This window comes from Lineus longissimus, chromosome 19 (assembly GCF_910592395.1).
Source record: "Lineus longissimus chromosome 19, tnLinLong1.2, whole genome shotgun sequence".
Taxonomy (NCBI): Eukaryota; Metazoa; Nemertea; class Pilidiophora; order Heteronemertea; family Lineidae; genus Lineus; species Lineus longissimus.
In genome coordinates this window covers 10,652,274-10,676,437 of record NC_088326.1, presented here as the reverse complement: position 1 = coordinate 10,676,437, position 24,164 = coordinate 10,652,274, and the positions used below count along the sequence as shown (strand labels likewise).

The window sequence follows — 24,164 nt, the reverse complement described above, 5'->3', positions numbered from 1 at the left end:
TTACACCATTTGACCTCTGTGATCTTGAAAAGTAGGTCAAATCAAAAACCCGTATGATATGTGATGTATCCTTGCTAGGAGTACCTACCATAAAAATGTTATGAAAATCAGACCACTATTAAACGAGCAATCAAACATTTTAACTTTGGACATTAAATTTGGCCCCCGGGTGGCCAAACTAAGAATTTTTCAAGATGCCCGCCTGGCACCCATATTGGCTATCACATTTGATAAAAAATCAAGGATTTAGTAGAGAGTACATAGATATACATCCAGATCAAATTTGGTTGCAATCCGATCATTAGTTTCGGAGTAATAGTACTGTGTTTATTTTTCAAGATGGCTGCCTGGCGGCCATATTTGATGTCCGAACGGCCGAAATTTTAGGGGTGGAACAGAGAATCCCCAGATGCATGTCCACACTGGTTTAAAACCTTCTAGCTAAAATAGATAGGAAACATGCTACTGTTCAGTGAATCAGCAAACTTTGACCTCTGTGACCTTGAAAAGGAGGTCAAATCAAAAACCCGGAGGATATATGATGCACCTTTGCTAGAAGTACCTACCATATTTTTTTCAAAATTTCCCGACTACTATTAAGGGAGATATTGCATATTTTCACTTTTAACGTTTGGCCCCCTGGTGGCCAAACCATGAAACGAATCGGACCGAAACTTGGTCTCCAAGGTGTCATTACAATAGGGTACATGTGTACCAAGTTTCAACTCAATAGCTCTAACAGTTACGAAACGTGCCCTGCTAACGGACGACGGACGACGACGGACGACGACGACGACGACGACGACGGACGACGGACGCCACGGTATGGGATAAGCTCACCTCTGCTAAGAGCACCGAAAGGTGTCTTCACTAGTGTATCTTGATACACATAAGTGTTGTACACTACTTGATGAGTTATGCAAGGCACGTACAATACACCCTTTACGTCCCGTGAAATACGATATTGTGTCGCATTAGCTTGCGATGTATTTATTGTGTAGCCAATGGACAATGGTAAATAACAACATGTAGTTTCTTTATGATTTGGAATGGCTGTCATCAAGGCATGGCTGGATACGACATCTATTGACAAGGTGTTGTACTGGGCACAGCCATAACATTGTCGCTAGCTCTATTGTGTTGGATGTTCCATATATGACATACATGTACATCGCTACACCCTAAAGTTACGTCGAAGAGCTGAAACGACATACATGTACATGCAGTTGTATATCACATTATTATCCGTTTCTACATGTCTGTCTTCTCTATTATGTCTTGTGGTCCTGGGTCTTCAAAACAGGTTTTGTCACTAACACCAGTGTCAACCAGAGTCTTTCAAAGAGTCAATTATTTGAAGGGCTCTTTGTTAAATCACTAGTCACTTTCATTCGTGTGAAGTAAATTTAAAGAGTCCATCGGTGTAAGTGAAATTGTTTTGAACAACAGCGCCCAGATATCTGGTTCTTGTCAGATGAGGACGTACTCAGCTGCATTGGCGCGAGTGACGTAATTTGGTGGGAAATAAACGAATCCAGCCGATCGAATGGGTGACCAGTTGTGGATGTTCATGGTGCTGGGATGATGTTGTCATATGGGTGACCAATTGTCGATGTTCATGGTACTGGGATGATGTCGTCATATGATATCCTAACTGAAGAGTCAGAGCAGCATTTGTGGTCTTCTGATGCTTGAGCTTCGCCAACGGTTTTGGGTGATAGTTTTGGAGGACACCGTATGGGGTTGTCTCTCGATATAGCAATACAAAGTTACACGTAAATCGATGCATAAAACGGCACATTTTTTCCAACATGACGAGTAAGGGAGGAAGATTTGCTAGATCTAAGGTATATAGTTACCCCCAGTCCCAATAAACCAATAGTATATCAATAAATCCCACCATAAAATACGCTAAGAAGATATGTTCCAATATCATATGATCTTATACCAATGACAATTTCAAAGAATTTTTAAAAGAGGAAGCTGTACTGCATGCATCATAGGAAAAAACGCATTTTGGCTTTAACTATGAACATGGACCTAATGTCGTAATGGTGCCAAACAACGTGTACCAGTACTTCTATCGCACAATAATTATATGACAAATATCTATCCAATTTACTCAAAATATCTTATCCATCTAATGGTATCCGGGGCCGTTTTTATCTCTTTGGCAATTTAACAACAGATTGTGTCACAAAAGCGTCCAAATCTGTATGACGAACAGGTTTTTCGAAGACGTTGTATCCCGCTAGGTACGATCCTGGTACACGAATGCTTCATATGTTATCTAAGACTGTAGGGTGGTGTCAACACAAGAATGTAGGTCTACATACACCCAATATTTAAACCAACTTGAACTTCTCAAGGTTGTCATTATATGCAAGCCAGAGATGATCATCATTGATGCAGATATGTGGCGAGTAGTAACGATCTGTTCTCTTCACACCATCTTGATACTCTATCTCCCCCAATACCATGTCCTCCTCATCTGCTCCTTCTGTCACCTGGTAGATAACGTAATCATTATTCCTCATCCAACCAGCCACCAACACCTCGCCACCACTTCCAATACAAACATAATCGCAACGGAATCCTTCCACGCCGTGTGAACATGATGAGATCTCTTCAAGGATGTTATTACTCCAGTGAAACCTCAGGATCCTGTCACCAACAGCGATGTATAGGGTTCTATTCAGTGAACAGAAACCCATACAGTAAGAACGTCCAGTTAACCTGATACACTGAATGACGGTGCCATTCGGTTTCACAACAAGAAGAAATGAATTACTGAAAGAAGTTAAGGCAAACATGTTGTCAGACTCATCAGTCTCAACCGACCACAGCTCATCAATCACCTCCCCATCATGGGCAATGTTAATATCACGGTATGCACCAGTAGCAGGCTTGAACACTCTAATGGGCGGCTTTTTCAATCTTGCCACTACTACTTCACCAGTGGATGTGAAGGCCATGTCTTTAGCAGGGTAAACTCCCTCTGTGATTGTGCCCGTCAGTGAAGAAGATACTTCGTCATGGAAGTAAATCGTGTCCCCCCAACCACCACTAGAGTGGGCTAATGTAGCAAGGCGAGACCCCCAACCACCACTAGAGTGGGCTAATGTAGCAAGGCGAGAGTCAGGTAGATGCTTCAATCGGTAAACTATCCGACACAGCTGATTTCCTGGAAAGGTAAAGTTACACACCTTCTTCAATTGTCGGAAATCCTGCTTTGTTTTACCGATCGATCTCGTGACTTCCTCTATCACAGCCACAGTGTCACTGTCCCTTAAAGCACCGACTAAGTCCACGAGTTCCTGACTGATACTGGTCAGGTTAGCAATGCTCTCGGTATCAATGGTGATCTTGGTAGATCCTACTGCTCGGCCCTGCTCTATTTTTGTTTTCATTTCTTGCCTACGGGTCTCAAGGGATCGAAGACGTAGGTTGATCTTCTCAGATGATTTGGTGAACTTCTCTCTGACGCTTGCGATGATTTTTGCCTTCTCTTTCTCGAGTTTGTCTACGTCTTTGACGAGTTGCTTTGTAATTTCATCCTCCTTCTCCTTTTCCTTCAATAAGATATCGATTTTCTTTTGTATCGTTTGACTCTTTGCCTGGTGATCCCGGATGTCTTTCCTATTCTTAGCTATGTTATTTTCGGTACCGACAGTCGCTTGCTTTTCAGCGGAAGTCGACTGTTGCTGGACACGTCACGAAGCCCCGACAGTTTCGTTTCTTGGTTTCCAAGTTGAGTCCTAATCGCGTCTTCTAGTTCAGCCGAACAGGCTTGGATTCTTGATATTAAGTTGATAGCAACTTGACGGCTTGGTGTCACCTCGTGGACACAGTCTTTGTGATCAGATAATCTGCAGCCACCACAGACAGCCTGTTTGCAAGGATTGCAGAAAAACAACAATCCATTGCCATGGGAGCGGCAGAGACCAAATAAGTGGTGGTCATGATTTTGGGGGTTACGGTCATGGTTTCGTTTGCATTCAGGACATAATTTTAAATCACAATCTTTGCAAAAACAGGACGCTCCATTCCGACACAAGGTACATTTGATTTCCGTGAGAAGTGCAGCTTTCTGTTGTTGCTTTCGATATGTCTCTATGATGTTGGTAACCATGAAGTTATCCTTCAGGCCATCCCCACCATTTGACGGGATTGGGCATTCTTCGCGGCATTGTGGACAAGGAATTGTTCTCCGCTTCTCAAGGGAGACCCAATACTTATCGATGCACTCCTTGCAGAATGTGTGGTTGCAGGAACCGATATACTTCGGCTGTTTCAGTTGATCGGAGCAGATGGCACACTCTAATTCAGTACTCAGGCTGTCGGCAGGGGCGGCGGCCATCTTGATTTCTGGAAAGAGAATAAAAATAATCATGAGAGTGTCGTTAGTATCACATAGTGTCTTGTATGTAGTGTAGGGGAGAAATTACTGAAAATGAAAATCAGAAATAAAACAACTCGGGTCTCGAACTGAGGTTAAATGTTTAAGCGTGTCTCAAAGTGGTGATGGGTGTTCCTTCGATCCACGGCATCAACTGTTCTGAAATGGCCAAGTAAACTACTGCACAAGAGTATGTGTGCTCTTTGGTTTGGTCCAGAGCGCTTTGGACTGTTCAGTTGCAGAGTATAATGCGCTAATCTGTTAAAAGTGAATGCAGCACGAGATGTGGTTTTACTCAACTTTTTCATTTTCCGGGCCTTTAAGAAATTGAAAATGTACCTGGTAGAAGAAAACTCAGTCAGCAAGATTCTGTCTTCTGAACTCGTGATTGGCTAGATTCTTATGGAGAAACTCTTGTCATTGATTAATAGTATTCGGTCGTGCAGGATTTTCGGACCGTTAAATTCTTGCTCGCCTTGATGCCAAGAGACGCTGTTGGCGAAAAAAGGTGGCATTGCTTTTTATCGAGTAGGCGATATTCCCCTTTTTTTACTCCCAGAACTAGTGTCATTAATAGAGAGATTGTCCTTAATAGAGAGGTGTCCGCTAAGGGAAGTTCCACTGTAGTTCGTATGTTAGGCGTGTCTCGGCGATATATCAATATTTTTTTTTAAATAAAGAGTCAAGTTCCCTCGATCGCCTAGTTCGGAAATGTTCCCATGGTCGGGTTTACGTTGTAACCTGTCATGATTTACTTTTCACGAGTTAACTTTAATTCGGCTTGAAAACAGGACGTCAGGGTGAAAAGTGACGTCGTGAATCGTATGTAGCCCACTTTTTAGAAATGACTTGTTAGTACTTCATGTCACGCATGAAAAGTGAACAGTGACACGTTACATGTGAAAACGTGAACTCTATATAATCGCAGCTTTAGGAGATGTTACTACAATGTAATTCTGTGTGTGAACGACGCAATATTGCTTTGGGAGTCGTCAGATAGCTAACCGATGATCAGTATAAACCAGATCATCATTTAGCAACACTTTGTGTTTGTTGTAAACCATGTCATATTATCAAAACGTTTCTGATATGAGCATTATATATGCTATATAAATCAGCTTAGCCATGAACATAAACGTATACATTGACAATAACACTACACATGGGGCATGCCTTTTCGGTTCTCTTCGGTTTAGATACAACACCAGGGCCAAACATCGCTCAGATAGAGCTGTTAGAGGATTATGGAAATTGACACCGGTACCTCATTATCGATGTAGGATGTCTCACTCAACACTACCGTTCGAAGGAGCTGTCTGTTTGTACAAAAACATCTGTTAGGTGCATTGGTTTTGGCCTAACTCAATTAAGCTCCATTCTTAATGTTAAGTCATGAGACAACCAAACTATACCTTCAGTTCTGTATCAATTCCTTACACATGTTTGTATCGGTACCTTTTTTATAAAATAACTCGATACGCAGTTTTTAAATTAGGCCAACGACAACCAACCTTTGTGACATTAATAATGAGCACCATTTGTCGTAAAACTGTCCCATATTTATACTATTAAGATATATTCAATATATAAAACATACAGTAAATGCTCAGTTACCTCGGGATAGGCCTACTTCAGATCAACTTAGTTTTTGGTATAAAATGGGGCCCAGAGAGGGTATTCATGTAAAATGTGACACTGATTTTTTAGTGAATAGAAGTGTACAGGCCTATGGTTGATTGGTTTTCTGAAAGAGGACTTGAATGAGACGTGTCCTTTGCCAAGGCCTGGGTCTATTTCATACTATTGTAGGAGAAAAAGAATTAACCCTTTCTTGTTTTTTAGTGAAATTGGTTTCAGTCATTCAATACGCAGACCTCTGACCAGTGACAATGATTACAACTTTTATCCACCTTTTCGTGTTGTTTGTACGTTTGGTTGTCTGCATGGATATGCCTGATGATGGTGAGGGTGATATGGAAGGTCATCGTCCTGGTACGTCTAGGCGACTCCATGGCTACCCTGTGGAGGCACGTCTACGGCATGCATTAGACTGTCAGCATGCTATTGAACATGGTCAGGTTTTGAATGTCGCAGAGTATGCAAGGAGGCATAGATTGGCCAATTCAACTTTGCGCGGATGGATTCAGGACATTGACCACCTCATGGACCAGGCAGAACACAATGCTCACAGTCGAAGGGTGCGCATTGATCATGATGGATTATGGCCTGAGGTTGAAGATGCCGTGCACCAGTCATTTCTTGAGAGGAGGAAGAGAGCTCTGCCTGTATCCAGGTCTGATCTTCGCCAGGATGCTGTTGTAGCCTTTGAAAATTGGTGGGGTGAGCTTCCTGTCGAAAGACAGGATGAAATGAGGCACCAGCGCCCTGAAAGAGTGAACTTTATTGCTAGTGATAGGTGGTTGTCAAGGTTCATGGCCAGAAAGTGCATCACGTTTCGTCGAAAGACCAAGGATACTGCCACATTACCACGTGATGCTGAGGAGAGGGTGGCTAGATTTCAAGAGGAGGTACGGACTACTGTTCAGGAAAATAACGTCCACACTATTTTTAACTTTAATGAAACTTTTACCCAACTTGATTTTCCGCCAATGTATACTGCTGCAACAAAGGGGTCAAAGAACATTGATGTGCGGACATCGAGGGGGAACCCAAAACTGGGTTGTACGGTTGGACTTACAATTGGGTCAAATGGAGAGAAAGCTCCAGCTCATGTCGTTTTCAGGGAACCCGGTTTTGTTAGGGAAATCAGAGCCCTGCATGACATACCAGAAAATGTAAGGGTAACGTCTTCAAGGTCTGGGTGGGAGAATGCAGGAACACTGCAGCACTGGCAGGAAGAAATCTTTTTTCCCTTTGTTGGAGACTTTAATCCAAATGAAATTTTGCTTTTGGTAGACAGATTTCGCCCACATCAGGCCGAACAATTCTGCCAGCCTCTGGTTGAAGCTGGTATTTTACTTGATGACATCCCTGCCAGATGTACATCTCTCGCCCAGCCTCTAGACCTAACCGTCATGAGGGGGTTTAAAACCTTGGTCCGTAAGTACTGGAAGGAATGGAAAACCCAGCATACTAATGCAGATGGACAGTGTGACAAAATCCCTCTCCTATCAGTTCTAGGAATTCTAAGTCATGCATGGGCTGATGTAAGTCCCAATGCAGCAATTCGGGGATTCGAAGTAGCTGGACTCATTCCACGTGAAAATGGACAATACGCCGATGCTCAGGCGGAAGGAGGTCTTCTCCTTGATGAAGATGAACTGTCTGATATGGAAGAGGATATTGTGTTTCATGATTACAATGAAGACAGTGACTGACTTGTAACAGAAGTCTGAATTTGTCATAAAGTGTTGACTTTTCGGCTCATGAGACTCATTCCACCAATCAATGTTGAAATTTGGTCTTTTTTAGTGTTGTAATGAGTTGTCTAATGCTGACTGATTTTGACTTTTCATTCAGCGTTAGGATACACTCCAATGCAGACAAGAGCGACCTATTCACTTTTATTCTATTACTCAATGAACTCCCAAGGGGTCTGACTTGAATAAACGAAATGAGCATGATGTTCTGACTTCATGTTAATTTAAACACCTATTGAAACAGCTGTCACCATAAATAAGTGGTCAACTTTCTCTCCCCATAAAGGCCTCATATTATGTGTTTGCAAAAATTGGCTGATCCCGAGGTAACTGAGCATTTACTGTATATAGATATCCCGTGCGTTTAGAAATAAGCACAACATTGTCAACACTGCATTCAAATGACAGTAGGAAATCCTTCTTTTGATGTTGTTTATGGTTAAGAGTGTAAGAACCTCCACCAAATCAACATATTCAATACAAACGGTAAAAACGATATATCGAATCCCAGCTAATGATAGCTAAAGTCATATGACACACATTCTAATCCTCTTTATCAAGGATACCCTGCTGTCCTTATTAGAGAGGTGTCCTGATGACCACCTTTGGACGATAATCATTGTTTTTATTGAGGGTGTCCTTGTCACCAAATTGTTCGTTGAGAGGTGAAAGGTTGATGTAAGCCTTAGAAGGTTAGGAGAAAACTAGGCGGCTTGAGGTTTGGAAGGTATGTATATCAATATCGTATAGTTTTCTAGCCTACCCCCCCCCCCCCCTGTAGGTTAGAAGATAATTAGAGAAGAATGTGTTGGGGGGGGGGGGGGTGTATATCAGAGTGGTAAGGGTTTCCTGCGCAAGTCGCCACTGCGCCACAGTGCGTTTGGCTCAAGCGTTTATTTGGTAATTAAAATGCGGGTGCGTATGGCGTCTTTTGACCAAATACTACAGTTGCCGCTGGGCTGAAAATGGTTCCATCGTGGCGATGACCGCAGCTATAAAACGTTTTGGTGGAATCGGACATTACTGTGTTTGGATGATGGTTTATTAAAAAAGATAGCCGACAGTTTTTGGCCGAAAGGCAATCATGAATGAAAGCTTCAAGAGGGGAAACAGAAATCGATTGGTCCAAACTGTTCTCGTAAAGTGATCCTACCTGAGGAGCGTGTCAGTGGTGGATGATCATTTTCTTGTCTCACGTTCACTCTACGAAGAAGACAACATCAGCCGAGGGCCAGTAAGCAGCTCCGGAGCTATACCTATGTCTTAACTCTTTCCAGCCTTGTAGCGATGTCAAACTTTGAGAGTCAAGATTGCAACCTCCTTCTTCCTATCATGTACTATCACGAGTTTGCTTTAGCTATTTGAAGTTCCTGGTTGAGAAGGGCGAGGCAATATTTGGGTCATCAATCTATGCTTCTTCGCCTAAGCTTTTCTCTCTCACCGAAGGAGTCGGTTTCGTTTCTTTTCAATCTCATTTGTGACGTCGGTTGGATACGTAGGCCTTTCATTGTTTGGCCCAACACAGAAATTGAAATTTGCTATGCCTTGTTGAACATGCATTGACATCAGATATGTCTTCATGATTGGCTATTGAATGACAACAGCATAGGCTTAGATTTATTAAGAACACCGAAAGGTGTCTTCACCAGGGTATCTTGATACACATCAGTGATTTACACTACTTCATTGAATTATGCAAGGCACGTACAACACACCCTTTACGTCCCGTAAAAGACGATATTGTGTCGCATTAGCTTGCGATGTATTTATTGTGTAGCCAATGGACAATGGTAAATAACAAATTTCTTTATGATTTGGAATAGCTGTCATCAAGGCATGGCTGGATACGACATCTATTGACAAGGTGTTGTACTGGGCACAGCCATAACACATAACACATTATTATCCGTTTCAACATGCCTGTCTTCTCTATTATGTCTCATGGGCCTGGGTGTTCAAAACAAGTTTTGTCACTAACACCAGTGTCAACCAGAGTCTTACAAATAGTCAAACACCTGAAATGCTCTCTGTTTAATCACAAGTCACTTGGCGCAATCACTTTCATTTATGTGAAGTAAATTTAAAGAGTCCATCAGTGTTAGTGAAATTGGTTTGAACATAAGCGCCCAGACATCTGGCTCTTGTCAGATGAGGACGTACTCAGCTGCATTGACGCGAGTATCGTCATTTGGTGGGAAATAAACGAATCCGGCTGATCAAATGGGTGACCAGTTGTCGATGTTCATGGTGCTGGGATGATGTTGTCATGAGATTTCCTAACTGAAGAGTCAGAGCCGCATTTGTGGTCTTCTCATGCTTGAGCTTCGCCAACGGTTTTGGCTGATAGTTTTGGAGGACACCGTATGGGGTTGTGTCTCGATATAGCAATACAAAGTTACACGTAAATCGATGCATAAAACGGCGCATTTTTTCCAACATGACGAGTAAGGGAGGAAGATTTGCTAGATCTAAGGTATATAGTTACCCCCAGTCCCAATAAACCAATAGTATATCAATAAATCCCATCATAAAATACGCTAAGAAGATATTTTCCAATATCATATGATCTTATACCAATGACAATTTCAAAGAATTTTAAAAAGAGGAAGCTGTACTGCATGCATCATAGGAAAAAACGCATTTTGGCTGTAACTATGAACATGGACCTAATGTCGTAATGGTGCCAAACAACGTCTACCAGTACTTCTATCGCACAATTATTACATGACAAATATCTATCCAATTTACTCAACATTTCTTATCCATCTAATGGTATCCGGGGCCGTTTTTATCTCTTTGGCAATTTAACAACAGATTGTGTCACAAAAGCGTCTAAATCTGTATGACGAACAGGTTTTTCGAAGACGTTGTATCCCGCTAGATCCGATCCTGGTACATGAATGCTTCTTATGTTATCTAAGACTGTAGGGTGGTGTCAACACAAGAATGTAGGTCTACATACACCCAATATTTAAACCAACTTGAACTTCTCAGGTTTGTCATTATATCCAAGCCAGAGATTATCATCATTGATGCAGATATGTGGCGAGTAGTAACGACCTGTTCTCTTCACACCATCTTGATACTCTATCTCCCTCAATACCATGTCCTCCTCATCTGCTCCTTCTGTCACCTGGTAGATAACGTAATCATTATTCCTCATCCAACCAGCCACCAACACCTCGCCACCACTTCCAATACAAACATCATAGCAACGGAATCCTTTCACGCCGTGTGAACATGATGAGATCTCTTCAAGGATGTTATTACTCCAGTGAAACCTCAGGATCCTGTCAACAGCAGCGATATATAGGGTTCTATTCGGTGAACAGAAACCCATACAGTAAGGACGTCCAGGGAACCTAATACACTGAATGACGGTGCCATTCGGTTTCACAAGAAGAAATGAATTACTGAAAGAAGTTAAGGCAAACATGTTGTCAGACTCATCAGTCTCAACACGCCGCAGCTTATCAATCACCTTCCCATCATGGGTAATGTTAATATCACGGTATGCACCAGTGGCAGGCTTGAACACTCTAATGGGCGGCTTTTCATGTCTTGCCACTACTACTTCACCAGTGGATGTGAAGGCCATGTCATAAGCAGGGTAAACTCCCTCTGTGATTGTGCCCGTCAGTGAAGAAGATACTTCGTCATGGAAGTAAATCGTGTCCGCCCAACCACCACTAGAGCGGGCTAATGTAGCAAGGCGAGAGTCAGGTAGATGCTTCAATCGGAGAACGTCCGCACACGGCCGATTTCCTGGAAAGGTAAAGTTACACACCTTCTTCAATTGTCGGAAATCCCGCTTTGTTTTACCGAACGATCTCGTGACTTCCTCTATCACAGCCACAGTGTCACTGTCCCTTAAAGCACCGACTAAGTCCACGAGTTCCTGACTGATACTGGTCAGGTTAGCAATGCTCTCGGTATCAATGGTGATCTTGGTAGATCCTACTGCTCGGCCCTGCTCTATTTTTGTTTTCATTTCTTGCCTACGGGTCTCAAGGGATCGAAGACGTAGGTTGATCTTCTCAGATGATTTGGTGAACTTCTCTCTGACGCTTGCGATGATTTTTGCCTTCTCTTTCTCGAGTTTGTCTACGTCTTTGACGAGTTGCTTTGTAATTTCATCCTCCTTCTCCTTTTCCTTCAATAAGATATCGATTTTCTTTTGTATCGTTTGACTCTTTGCCTGGTGATCCCGGATGTCTTTCCTATTCTTAGCTATGTTATTTTCGGTACCGACAGTCGCTTGCTTTTCAGCGGAAGTCGACTGTTGCTGGACAATGTCACGAAGCCCCGACAGTTTCGTTTCTTGGTTTCCAAGTTGAGTCCTAATCGCGTCTTCTAGTTCAGCCGAACAGGCTTGGATTCTTGATATTAAGTTGATAGCAACTTGACGGCTTGGTGTCACCTCGTGGACACAGTCTTTGTGATCAGATAATCTGCAGACACCACAGACAGCCTGTTTGCAAGGATTGCAGAAAAACAACAATCCATTGCCATGGGAGCGGCAGAGACCAAATAAGTGGTGGTCATGATTTTGGGGGTTACGGTCATGGTTTCGTTTGCATTCAGGACATAATTTTAAATCACAATCTTTGCAAAAACAGGACGCTCCATTCCGACACAAGGTACATTTGATTTCCGTGAGAAGTGCAGCTTTCTGTTGTTGCTTTCGATATGTCTCTATGATGTTGGTTACCATGAAGTTATCCTTCAGGTCATCCACGCCATTTGACGGGATTGGGCATTCTTCGCGGCATTGTGGACAAGGAATTGTTCTCCGCTTCTCAAGGGAGACCCAATACTTATCGATGCACTCCTTGCAGAATGTGTGGTTGCAGGAACCGATATACTTCGGCTGTTTCAGTTGATCGGAGCAGATGGCACACTCTAATTCACTGCTCAAGCTGCTGTCGGCAGGGGCGGCGGCCATCTTGAATTCTGGGAAGAGAATAAAAATAATCATGAGAGTGTCGTTAGTATCACATAGTGTCTTGTATGTAGTGTAGGGGAGAAATTACTGAAAATGAAAATCAGAAATAAAACAACTCGGGTCTCGAACTGAGGTTAAATGTTTAAGCGTGTCTCAAAGTGGTGATGGGTATTCCTTCGATCCACGGCATCAACTGTTCTGAAATGGCCAAGTAAAGTACTGCACAAGAGTATGTGTGCTCTTTGGTTTGGTCCGGAGCGCTTTGGACTGTTCAGTTGCAGAGTATAATGCGCTAATCTGTTAAAAGTGAATGCAGCACGACATGTGGTTTTACCCAACTTTTTCATTTTCCGGGCCTTTAAGAAATTGAAAATGTACCTGGTAGAAGAAAACTCAGTCAGCTAGATTCTGTCTTCTGAACTCGTGATTGGCTAGATTCTTATGGATAAACTCTTGTCATTGATTAATAGTATTCGGTCGTGCAGGATTTTCGGACCGTTAAATTCTTGCTCGCCTTGATGCCAAGAGTGGCTGTTGGCGAAAAAAGGTGGCATTGCTTTTTATCGAGTAGGCGATATTCCCCTTTTTTTACTCCCAGAACTAGTGTCCTTAATAGAGAGATTGTCCTTAATAGAGAGGTGTCCGCTAAGGGACGTTTCACTGTAGTTTGTATGTTAGGCTTGTCTCGGCGATAAATCAATATTTTTTTTAAAATAAAGAGTCAAGTTCCCTCGATCGCCTAGTTCGGAAATGTTCCCATGGTCGGGTTTACGTTGTAACTTGTCATGATTTACTTTTCACGAGTTAACTTTAATTCGGCTTGAAAACAGGACGTCAGGGTGAAAAGTGACGTCGTGAATCGTACGTAGCCCACTTTTTAGAAATGACTTGTTCGTACTTCATGTCACGCATGAAAATTGAACAGTGACACGTTACATGTGAAAACATGAACTCTATATAATCGCAGCTTTAGCAGATGTTACTACAATGTAATTATATATGTGAACGACGCCATATTGCTTTAGGAGTCGTCAGATAGCTAACTGATGATCAGTTTAAACCAGATCATCATTTAGCAAAACTTTGTCTTTGTTGTAAACCATGTCATATTATCAAAACGTTTCTGATATGAGCATTACATATGCTTTATAAATCAGCTCAGCCATAAACATAAACGTATACATTGACAATAACACTACACATGGGCCATGTCTTTTCGGTTCTCTTCGGTTTAGAAACAACACCGGGGCCAAACATCGCTCAGATAGCGCTGTTAGAGGATTATGGAAATTGACACCGGTACCTCATTATCGGTGTAGGTTATCTCACAGAACACTGGGGCCAACATCGCTCGGATAGAGCTGTTAGACGAAGGACATTGATCCCGGCACAACACTATCGGTGTAGGTTTTTGCACAACACTACCGTTCGAAGGAGCTGTCTGTTTGTACAAAAACATCTGTTAGGCGCATCGGTTTTGGCCTAAATCAATTAAGCTCCATTCTTCATGTTAAGTCATGAGACAACCAAACTATACCTTCAGTTCTGTATCAATTCCTTACACATGTTTGTATCGGCACCTTTTTATAAAATGACTCGATACACAGTTTGTAAATTAGGCCAACGACAACCAACCTTTGCAAAGACATTAATAATGAGCACCATTTGTCGTAAAACTGTCCCATATTTATACTATAAAGATATATTCAATATATAAAACATATATAGATATCCCGTGCGTTTAGAAATGAGCACAACATTCTCAACACTGCATTCAAATGATAGTTTACATTGTACAAATGTCTAAAAGGAAATCCTTCAGTCATATGACACACATTCTAATCCTCTTTATCAAGGATACCCTGCTGTCCTTACTAGAGAGGTGTCCTGATGACCACCTTAGGACGATAATCATTGTTTTTATTGAGGGTGTCATTGTCACTGAATTGTTCGTCGAGAGGTTAAAAGTAAATGTAAGCCTTGGAAGGTTAGAAGAAAACTAGGCGGCTTAAGGTTGGGAAGGTATGTATATCAGTATCGTATAGTTTTCTAGCCTACCCCCATGAAGGTTGGAAGATAATTAGACAAGAACGTGTGTGTGGGGGGGGGGGGGGGCGTTGGTAAGGGTTTCCTGCGCAAGTCGCCACTGCGCCACAGTGCGTTTGGCTCAAGCGTTTATTTGGTGATTAAAATGCGGGTGCGTCTGGCGTCCTTTGACCAACACTCCCGCTTCTCACCAACCAGCCGAGCTGATAAATTAAATCACCAAATAATTGTTTTGAACAACAGCGCCCAGACATCTGGCTCTTGTCAGATGAGGACGTACTCAGCTGCATTGGCGCGAGTGACGTCATTTGGTGGGAAATAAACGAATCCAGCCGATCAAATGGGTGACCAGTTGTCGATGTTCATGGTGCTGGGATGATGTCGTCATATGATTTCCTAACTGAAGAGTCAGAGCCGCATTTGTAGTCTTCTCATGCTTGAGCTTCGCCAATGGTTTTGGCTGATAGTTTTGGAGGACACCGTATGGGGTTGTGTCTCGATATAGCAATACAAAGTTACACGTAAATCGATGTATAAAACGGCGCATTTTTTCCAGCATGACGAGTAAGAGAGGAAGATTTTCTCGATCTAATGTATATAGTAACCCCCAGTCCCAATAAACCAATAGTATATCAATAAATCCCGTCATAAAATACGCTAAGAAGATATGTTCAAATATATTAATATGATCTTATACTCTATCTCCCTCAATACCATGTCCTCCTCATCTTCTCCTTCCGTCACCTGGTAGATACTGATATCACGGTTCCCCATCCAACCAGCCACCAACATCTCGCCACCGCTACCAATACAAACATCATAGCAATAGAATCCTTCCACGCCCTGTGAACATGATGATATCTCTTCAAGGATGTCATTACTCCAGTGAAACTTCAGGATCCTGTCACTAGCAGTGATATATAGGGTTCTATTCAGTGAACAGAAACCCATACGGTGAGAAGGTCCAGGTATAAACCTGATACACTGAATGACGGTGCCATTCGGTTTCACAACAAGAAGAAATGAATTACTGAAAGAAGTTAAGGCAAACATGTTGTCAGACTCATCAGTCTCAACACGCCACAGCCTACCAATCACCTCCCCATCATGGGTAATGTTAATATCACGGTATGCACCAGTAGCAGGCTTGAAAACTCTAATAGGCGGCTTTTCCCATCTTGCCACTACTACTTCACCAGTGGATGTGAAGGCCAAGTCATCAGCAGGGTGAACTCCCTCTGTGATTGTGCCCGTAAGTGAAGAAGATACTTCGTCATGGAAGTAAATCGTGTTCGCGAAACAACCATCAGATGAGCCTAATGTAGCAAGGCGAGAGTCAGGTAGATGCTTCAATAGGAAAGCTACCGCACACGGCCCATTTTTTGGAAAGGTTATGTTGCACACCTTCTTCAATTGTCGGAAATCCCGCTTTGTTTTACCTCTTCTGATTTGATGATCCCCACTTATTACAGCCAGACCGTTCCCTAAATCACCAATGTCAATCTCGTGACTTCCTCTATCACAGTCATAGTGACCCTTCCCTTGAAGCACCGACTAAGTCGATGAGTTCCTGACTGATGCTGTTGAGGCAAGTAATACTCTCTGTATCAATGGTTATCTTGGTAGATCCTACTGCCCGGCCGGGGACACCCTGATGTGAGAGCCAAGAGCCAAGTGCCAAAAGCCACGATTACCGTTTTTTACAATACATGCAGATAGGCACTCCTTGCCTAATGTGGTGCGATGAGGCGACCCTACTATCATTATTTGCTTGAATTGGTCGCTTTCAAGAACTTATAAACTTGAGCAATATCATGCCTTTTAAAAACAGTTTTGATTGCTTAGGATTCCCAAAGATAATAATCATATTCATTAGCCATACTTTTTCTTTAGCTCGTGGCTTTTCTGGCGGAACTTGGCTATTTAATGGAGTCTTGGCTCTTGGTTGGTGGCTCTTGGCTCCCGGCTCTTGGCTCTCAGATAAGGGTGTCCTGACATGCCGTCTGGTACATCTGGCTAATGACTGGCATTATCATCAAGTCGGGAAGAAATTTAAAACCTTACATTGAATCTTGTCTATTCAGGTTGCCGAAATATTATATACTTCATTAATAAAACGAATATACTGTCATTGACCGAGGTTGTCACCGATCATACATACTGTAGTATTTTCGAAGGTTTGCGGTGATCAATGCTTCGTCTGATTCAGGTCCCAGCTATTTTCATTTATACCGACCCAGTGTAGGTCTATTTACTGCGGCGGGCAGAAAATGCATGCTGCATACCGTCTGCAGACTGGGGGTTTTCTCATGAGTCAATAGAATCTAAGGTTTGGAATTAGGGGACCATATCAGTAGTTGCTTTGCGCCAACTTTTCTTCAAAGTTTGTTTTCTTATATTTGAATTACCAGTGTGAATCATCTTGCAGGAAGATTTTTTTTGGGTGTGCATGACAGATGACGTACTTAATACAGAACATGTATGTTGTATCGGCCTGTTGTGCCTCGTGTGCCTGGTTGATTGGCCGGCAAGGTTGGGTTCGTTTCAAAGGCAGCATTTCATGATAAAAAGTGCTGAATGACATGGGTAAATATAATTAAAGATAACAGAATGAAGAAACCCAGGGAACAGAAAACCATTGTATATCAAACACCCACCTTGACAGTTCTCCTCTGTCTCTTGATGTGAAGTGAAAATACCGGCCTCTTTGACATTCTAAACAGGTGTTGTTAGGCCAAATAAAAAATGTTTTCAGGCAAATGTTTATTACTACAGTCCTGGTCACAAGATACATCCTAGCTGATTAGCATCATGTAGGCCCTACGTGCTAAATCCGTGCGAGTCACACATACATGTAGCGTGCCAGTGGATGCACTTGGTTCACAGTTAAAGGAATTTAGGCCTACACCCCAACTCGTGGTGTATCGCAAAGCCTGTTTGCACAACGGCCTAGATAATCTTTGTTCTACCGTTTGGCATATACCTGAAATGGCCTCTTATTTTTTAGTGTGAAAATCACGTGGCAACTGTTGAGATGGTCCCCTAATTCCAGATCTTAATTTTAATACAGAAGTTGGCTGAAAGCAACTGCTGATATGGTCCCCTAATTCCAGACCTTAGATTCTATTGACTCATGAGAAAACCCCCAGTCTGCAGACGGTATGCAGCATGCATTTTCTGCCCGCCGCTATTTACTGTAACCATGGTTCTTGAGCGTAATCAATGAATGGACTACTTCGAAACGAGGACATTTTCCTCGTAACTGGGTCATCATCTAGGGCTCAGTATACAATTAAATCTGCTATAGAGTCCGTGTACACTTTGTGTACACACATTTTCGTGATTTAAAAAAACACTTTGCAGAAGTGTAGTCCTATGTCTATACTATAATGCGCGTTGTGGCCGCTAAATAGGAGGCGATTTTTGTTTCAAAATTGGGCCTCGGAAATGCGTCGAATTCTTGCAACTTTTGGCTTCGTAGGTGTGGATCATAAGTAAGAGTGTCACTGAGGGTGTCATACGTCGAATATCTTGGTGGTTTTGGAATAAATAACAACTTTTCAGAGAGCACGTCGACTGGAGAGCTCCGCTCATTCTCAAAAGCATACACAAACTTCTCGCATATTCTCCCTGCCACATCAATATTAGCTTCCAGCACGTATGTAGTGCTATACAACCTGGTCCATGGTGCAGGGTATTAGCAGAGAGATTAATGATTAGCCTATTCTATTTTAGTTCTATTCGAGAAACACTGACCGGAGTGATAAGGCAAATTCTGCAGGGTGGCCTACCGGAACATGCAGTCAGGGTATCAATAAACAGTTATGCCAGGATGGACAAAATATGTACAGGGGCCAGCGCTTGCTCTTTGATTTATTCTTTACTGATTGATGTTGTCAGTTTGAATTGCGTTCTGCATCTCTCCATGCGCCTGGCTTTGGTCCGACAGTGGCATTGGGTACGGGAGTGGGTAGGTGATATGCCTAATATGTGAGGCCCTTATTTGGAACAGGACCTGCTGTCACTGGTCTCAATGCATTGTGCAAAATAGCGTACACCAATCAGTCTATTGGGGGCTGCATGTTGATAGCAGCAATAAGTCCCTAAATGCAGTTCATTTCGTGTTTAACCTTTAATAAAACTTCAGTAACGTTAGAAATTTAATGTAGTTCAATCATCGTGCCCATTTAACTAATGTATATTACATTTCAACTTTGCCCGCTCCATGGGTATATGCTAGTCCTGTTAATGTCATAAGTGAATTTTAGAAAGTTCCAATGATTCCAAATTGTTTTATTAGCGTTTTTGTGAGACATTCCAGAATATGACACGATGCGGGGCCGTGTTTAGGTCGTAGACTGTCCACATTATCCGACCCGATCGGCCGACAGATTCTTAACTAGTCGGGTCTGGTTCGAGTCGTATAATGTGATACGGCCTGTATAATCGTGGGCACATGCAGTGGAGACATGCCGGGGACACCCTGATCTGAGAGCCAAGAGCCAAGTGGCAAGAGCCACGATTACCGTTTTTTTTACAATACATGCAGATAGGCACTCCTTGCCTAGTGTAGTGGGATGAGGCGATCCTACTCTCATCATTTGCTTGAATTGGCCGCTTTCAAGAACTTATAAACTTGAGCAATATCAGGCCTTTTAAAAACAGTTCTGATTGCAGTATTTGCGCAAGGCTACATGATTCGGCAGGAATGACAAACACGTGTGATTGTACACAGTGCATGAAGTGCAGGCACAAAATCCTGATAGTACGATAGTACGATAAAAATCCTGGGATGATACTGCTATCCACGAGGTGATGTCTGACAAGTCATAAACGGTTACAAAATAAAGTTATTTTTAAGTAGGGTGCCTGTAGGCTTAGGATTCCCAAAGATAATAATTATATTCATTAGCCATAGTTTTTTTTGGCTCGTGGCTTTTCTGGCGGCACTTATTTAATGGAGTCTTGGCTCTTGGTTGGTGGCTCTTGGCTCTCTGCTCTTGGCTCTCAGATAAGGGTGTCCTGACATGCCGTCTGGTACATCTGGCTAATGACTGGCATTATCATCAAGTCGGGAAGAAATTAAAAACCTTACCTTGAATCTTGTCTATTCAGGTCGGCGAAATATTATGTACTTCATTAATAAAACGAATGTACTGTCATTGACTGAGGTTGTTACCGATCATACTTACTGTAGTATTTTCGAAGACTTGCGGTGATCAGTGCTTCGTCTGATTCAGGTCCCAGCTACTTTCATTTATACCGACTCAATGTAGGTCTATTTACTGTAACCGTAGTTCTTGAATATAATCAATGAATGGATTTCTTCGAAACGAGGACGTTTTCCTCGTAACTGGGTCATCTAATTACTGATGCTGTGTCGGATGGTAGCAATGCAGGAGGCAAGGTATGGCATGCCAAAGGGGAATTTATTCAGAGGACATTATTTTTCAATGCAAGAAGCCGTTTTGCAATCAGAAATTCAGAAAATATTGTTCAGAACCCTTTTTACAGCAGACTGAAGTCGAAATTTACTTCACAGAATGAAAAATAGCATCGCAAAGCGAGCATAACCCCTCAGCCTATTAAGGTTGAAGGTGAGATAATGGTGAAGTTGGCTTAGTGGAGTGGCTAGTTTGCATATGGAAATGAAAATTGTGGAAATCTATTTTGACTATGTGAGCGTGGGGGCCATATTGAATTTCGCATCGCGCTGATTTTCGAAAGGCACCTCCCCTTACAAAACTGCATTAGGCCTACACCCACTAAAAATTGATTCCATCCTCCAAGCCGTTCTCCTCGAAATTGACGGAAACCGATTTCAAGCACATTGCCCTGGTGACCATATTGAGAATCAGAACGAGCCGGTTTTCGAAAGGAATCTTCCTCTAGTCACCCCCAACGTACATACAAAAAATGAATTTGATCGGACGAACGGTTCTCCTCGAAATTGACGGAAACCAATTTCAAGCACGCCGCCCTGGTGACCATATTGAGAATCAGAACGAGCCCGTTTTCGAAAGGAACCTTCCTCTAGTCACCCCCAGTGTACGTACAAAAAATTGAATTGATTGTCAAAGCCGTTCTCCTAGAAATCGACGGAAACCAAGTAGCAGACGCGGCCCGCCCGCCCACCCGCCTGGACGGACGGCGCACGTGACGACAATACCCCTCTAGCCCATTTGGGCTGAGGGGTAAAAACACTATATTCTGCCAAAAAATTCGTTCTGCCCAAAAAGTCGTTCTGAAACTTTATTTTATCCAAGAATGCAAAATGCGTCAGAATTGTTTTTGCGGGCAGAATGAAAAATTCAGCAGAATTCACGTGACTTCTGCCAGTAATCACGTGACTCCTGCCAGTTATCACGTGACCACAAACACGATGACGTCGCACGGCACAAAGTTACGAGCCCTAGGCGAACACCATCCGGAGTACCGGATGTGTTTTTCCGTAGATCTCTCAAGAGATCCTCAAAACTGCTGCAATTGAACAAATTGTTCAATTCGTCTGCTCGATTTGGTGCCATGATGCAGAGCTATGTCGTGTGAGCGACGACAACTAGACTATAAGACGTCAGCAGTTTAAATGGTCACGTGCGTTCTGGCAGGAGTCACGTGAGTCCTGTGGTCATTGAAATTCTGAAGGATAAAAATCCTGCCGTGTTTTTCGTTCTGACCAAAAATTTTGGGAAACATGCCAATGAATTATTCTGAAGGAAAAACATACATGAATCGGAATCTTTAACTTGGTGTTGTCAAAGTTCGGTCTGAGATAAAGTTTTGTACACTTTGGCAATTCATAGCGTGATTCTGGCGTAAATTTTAGTCCTGATGTAAACAATCGGTCCTGAATAAATTCCGCTTTGGCTTGCCATAACAAGGTCATTAATATTGGTTTGCTATTCCTTCAGGCAGGTGGCAGCAGCGTTTGTGATATACCGGTGTAACATCTGTCAGTGTTTGCAGGATTTCAGAGTTTCTCTTTTCCCGTTCTCTTATTCGCAGATTAGACGACCACTATTTACCAAACAACAAGGGAAGCACTGGCACACTTTTGGTGGTGGTGGTGGTGGTGGTGGTGGTGGTGGTGGGGGGGGGGGGGTCGGCTAAATCATTGTCCAAACACATTCTGGTGATAGTTGCCCCCCCCCCCCCCCCCAACACACCGCTAGCTACGCCCCTGCTCAGATGGTAACGCGCGCGTGGATGACATCGAGTCAGGACAGAGGTTTGGGGTCAAATTCATCTCCGCCCTGGAGATCAACCATGCACAGTTAAGGGACTGGTTCGTGTTTGATTCAGCATAATTATCGTCGTAAAGACTGGGATAAATTATTTCGCTGTACTAAGATGGAAAATAGCCCTACTGGCGAATCGTGCACTTGAGCGTGGGATACTTTTGTGCCAAAACATCACCCCTGCCATCTTTACGCAGACAGAAACACTGCCGACATTCAGCGAATCAATCCCAAGCCATTACCTCATCCGTATGTACCGTCAATTGTACAGTAGATACATATGGAATAATGTACAGAAATCAGCGTGTAAGGACGCTCTCCGCCGGTTAGTCACGGTTTTTTGCGCGTATAGACGCTCTCCGCGGTCAAGTGGTTAACTACAGTTTGTGACTCATGACGTGGTAGTTTTGGGGCTATTCTATATTTCAGCCCTTTAAAAGTTTTCCAGAAGTAGTTTATGATACGCTTAGCGTGTTAATACGCGCCCTGTCACCCTTTGAACCGTTAAAACATAATTATGAGACTTATATAGCGCTAAATCCAACTTGTTTCAGTCGCTCAAAGCGCTTCACATTATCACCCCTAGCTATTGGCCTGTACATTCTTGGTTCAAGCTCTACTCTCTGGGAGTATTACCGGTCCGAGCTCCAGCTATACAGCGCTCAGGACTAACATTCATAGTGTGCCAACTCTGCCAGCTAGATACCATTTACTCCTGGGTGGAGAGAAGCAAGTGCCTTGCTCAAAGACACAAAGACGAAACAGCAGTGACCCTTCCGAGAATCGAACCCACGACCTCCTGATTATGAGCCCGGTGCTCTAACCACTACGCCACTGATCTTCCCATAAAATGAGAAAACAGTCATTAAAGGACCATTGGCATTATTAAGGGCAATATTACCCAGTTACCATAAACAAATTGCGCAAAAAAGGAAAAAAAATATCAAAATCTGACATGGAATAACACATACCTTTTCGGTTTTCTTCGGTTGAGATACAACACCGGGGCCAAACTTCGCTCAGATAGAGCTGTTAGAGGATTATTGAAATTGACACCAGTACTTCATTATCGCTGTAGGTTATCTCACAGAACACTGGGGCCAACATCGCTCGGAAAGGGTAGCATGTAAACACTGAAACGTTTCAAAAGAAACAGGTCAAACGAAACAAGTCAAATAAATCGTCAAAACGTGAAATTGAAAATGCACTCTGTTGATGTGTCGTTTTTAAGGCTCTGTTTTGTATTTTTACCACATAAAAGCCACAGAAATTCAAACAGAAAGCGATTAATTATAAATAGATTTACCACAGTCCGTTCAGCTCGTTCACAATTTAGATAAACCGGTATTTCCCCATGTAACCTCGTACCCTGCCCCAATATTAATTAGCGCTATCGTATACTTTAACGACAATAACGACGATTTATTGGAACACGTTGCATTGAACATGTCCAATTTTGCCTTGAACTCTGACACGGAGCATCAGCAGATCAGAGGTCATAGCATTATTCATGTTATTCCGCATTTCAACTGGCATTTCCCTGAACTAATGGTTCGGTTTTGTAAACAAAAAAAAACGAACACGAATTTAAAACAAAAGATAGAATTGATATCATAGGCTAAAAGGCGTGCACAACAAAACATAACATCAGTCTGGTCAGAAGCTCAAGCTGTGTCATGGAATGCATAATGTACAATGATTTGCCAACATGAAAGCCAATTCGGGCAGAGATAATATTTTGAATATTAACTCTGCTTTTGGAGATTGGCACGGGGACGAGGCCGATTTACTTATTGCGCTGAAAATGTGGAATGCCAAGGCGGGTCGCCGTGTTGCAAAAAATAATTACCAAATTCATCGCCTAAAAATCGATCCAGACTATCGAAGTACGCAAAAAGAATTATTGTAATCATTATCACAGATCATGAGTATAATTATTCAGTAATATTCATTTTTATGCCATATTTTTATTTTTGACTCGTTTCGTTTGACCTGTTTCTTTTGAAACGTTTCAGTGTTTACATACTACCCTCGGAAAGAGCTGTTAGAGGAAGGACATTGATACCGGTACAACACTATCGGTGTAGGTTGTCGCACAACACTACCGTTCGAAGGAGCTGTCTGTTTGTACAAAAACATCTGTTAGGCGCATTGGT

The 24,164-nt window shown here is 42.6% G+C and overlaps 2 protein-coding genes across 2 annotated transcripts; both read right to left on the bottom strand.

Moving 5' to 3' along the window:
* Window positions 1-1,016: 1,016 nt before the first annotated feature.
* Window positions 1,017-4,360, bottom strand: LOC135503385 (uncharacterized). Its single transcript, XM_064796945.1, has 2 exons — window positions 4,063-4,360; window positions 1,017-3,709 (listed from the first exon to the last, which is right to left on the bottom strand). Exons 1-2 carry the CDS (start codon window positions 4,358-4,360, stop codon window positions 2,346-2,348), a joined length of 1,662 nt encoding a protein of 553 aa, XP_064653015.1. The 3' UTR covers window positions 1,017-2,345.
* A 6,186-nt stretch (window positions 4,361-10,546) lies between these two features.
* LOC135503504 (uncharacterized) lies at window positions 10,547-22,984 on the bottom strand. Its single transcript, XM_064797139.1, has 2 exons — window positions 22,980-22,984; window positions 10,547-12,732 (listed from the first exon to the last, which is right to left on the bottom strand). Exon 2 carries the CDS (start codon window positions 12,722-12,724, stop codon window positions 10,751-10,753), a length of 1,974 nt encoding a protein of 657 aa, XP_064653209.1. The 5' UTR covers window positions 12,725-12,732; window positions 22,980-22,984; the 3' UTR covers window positions 10,547-10,750.
* Window positions 22,985-24,164: the final 1,180 nt, after the last annotated feature.

Excerpts from the sequence above, each read along its gene's own strand:
- LOC135503385 (XM_064796945.1), bottom strand. The coding sequence starts at position 4,360 with ATGGCCGCCGCCCCTGCCGACAGCCTGAGTACTGAATTAGAGTGTGCC. Across the intron at positions 3,710-4,062 it reads ACTTCTCACGGAAATCAAAT|TCCAGCAACAGTCGACTTCC; the intron begins GTACCTTGTGTC and ends CTTCGTGACGTG.
- LOC135503504 (XM_064797139.1), bottom strand. The coding sequence starts at position 12,724 with ATGGCCGCCGCCCCTGCCGACAGCAGCTTGAGCAGTGAATTAGAGTGT.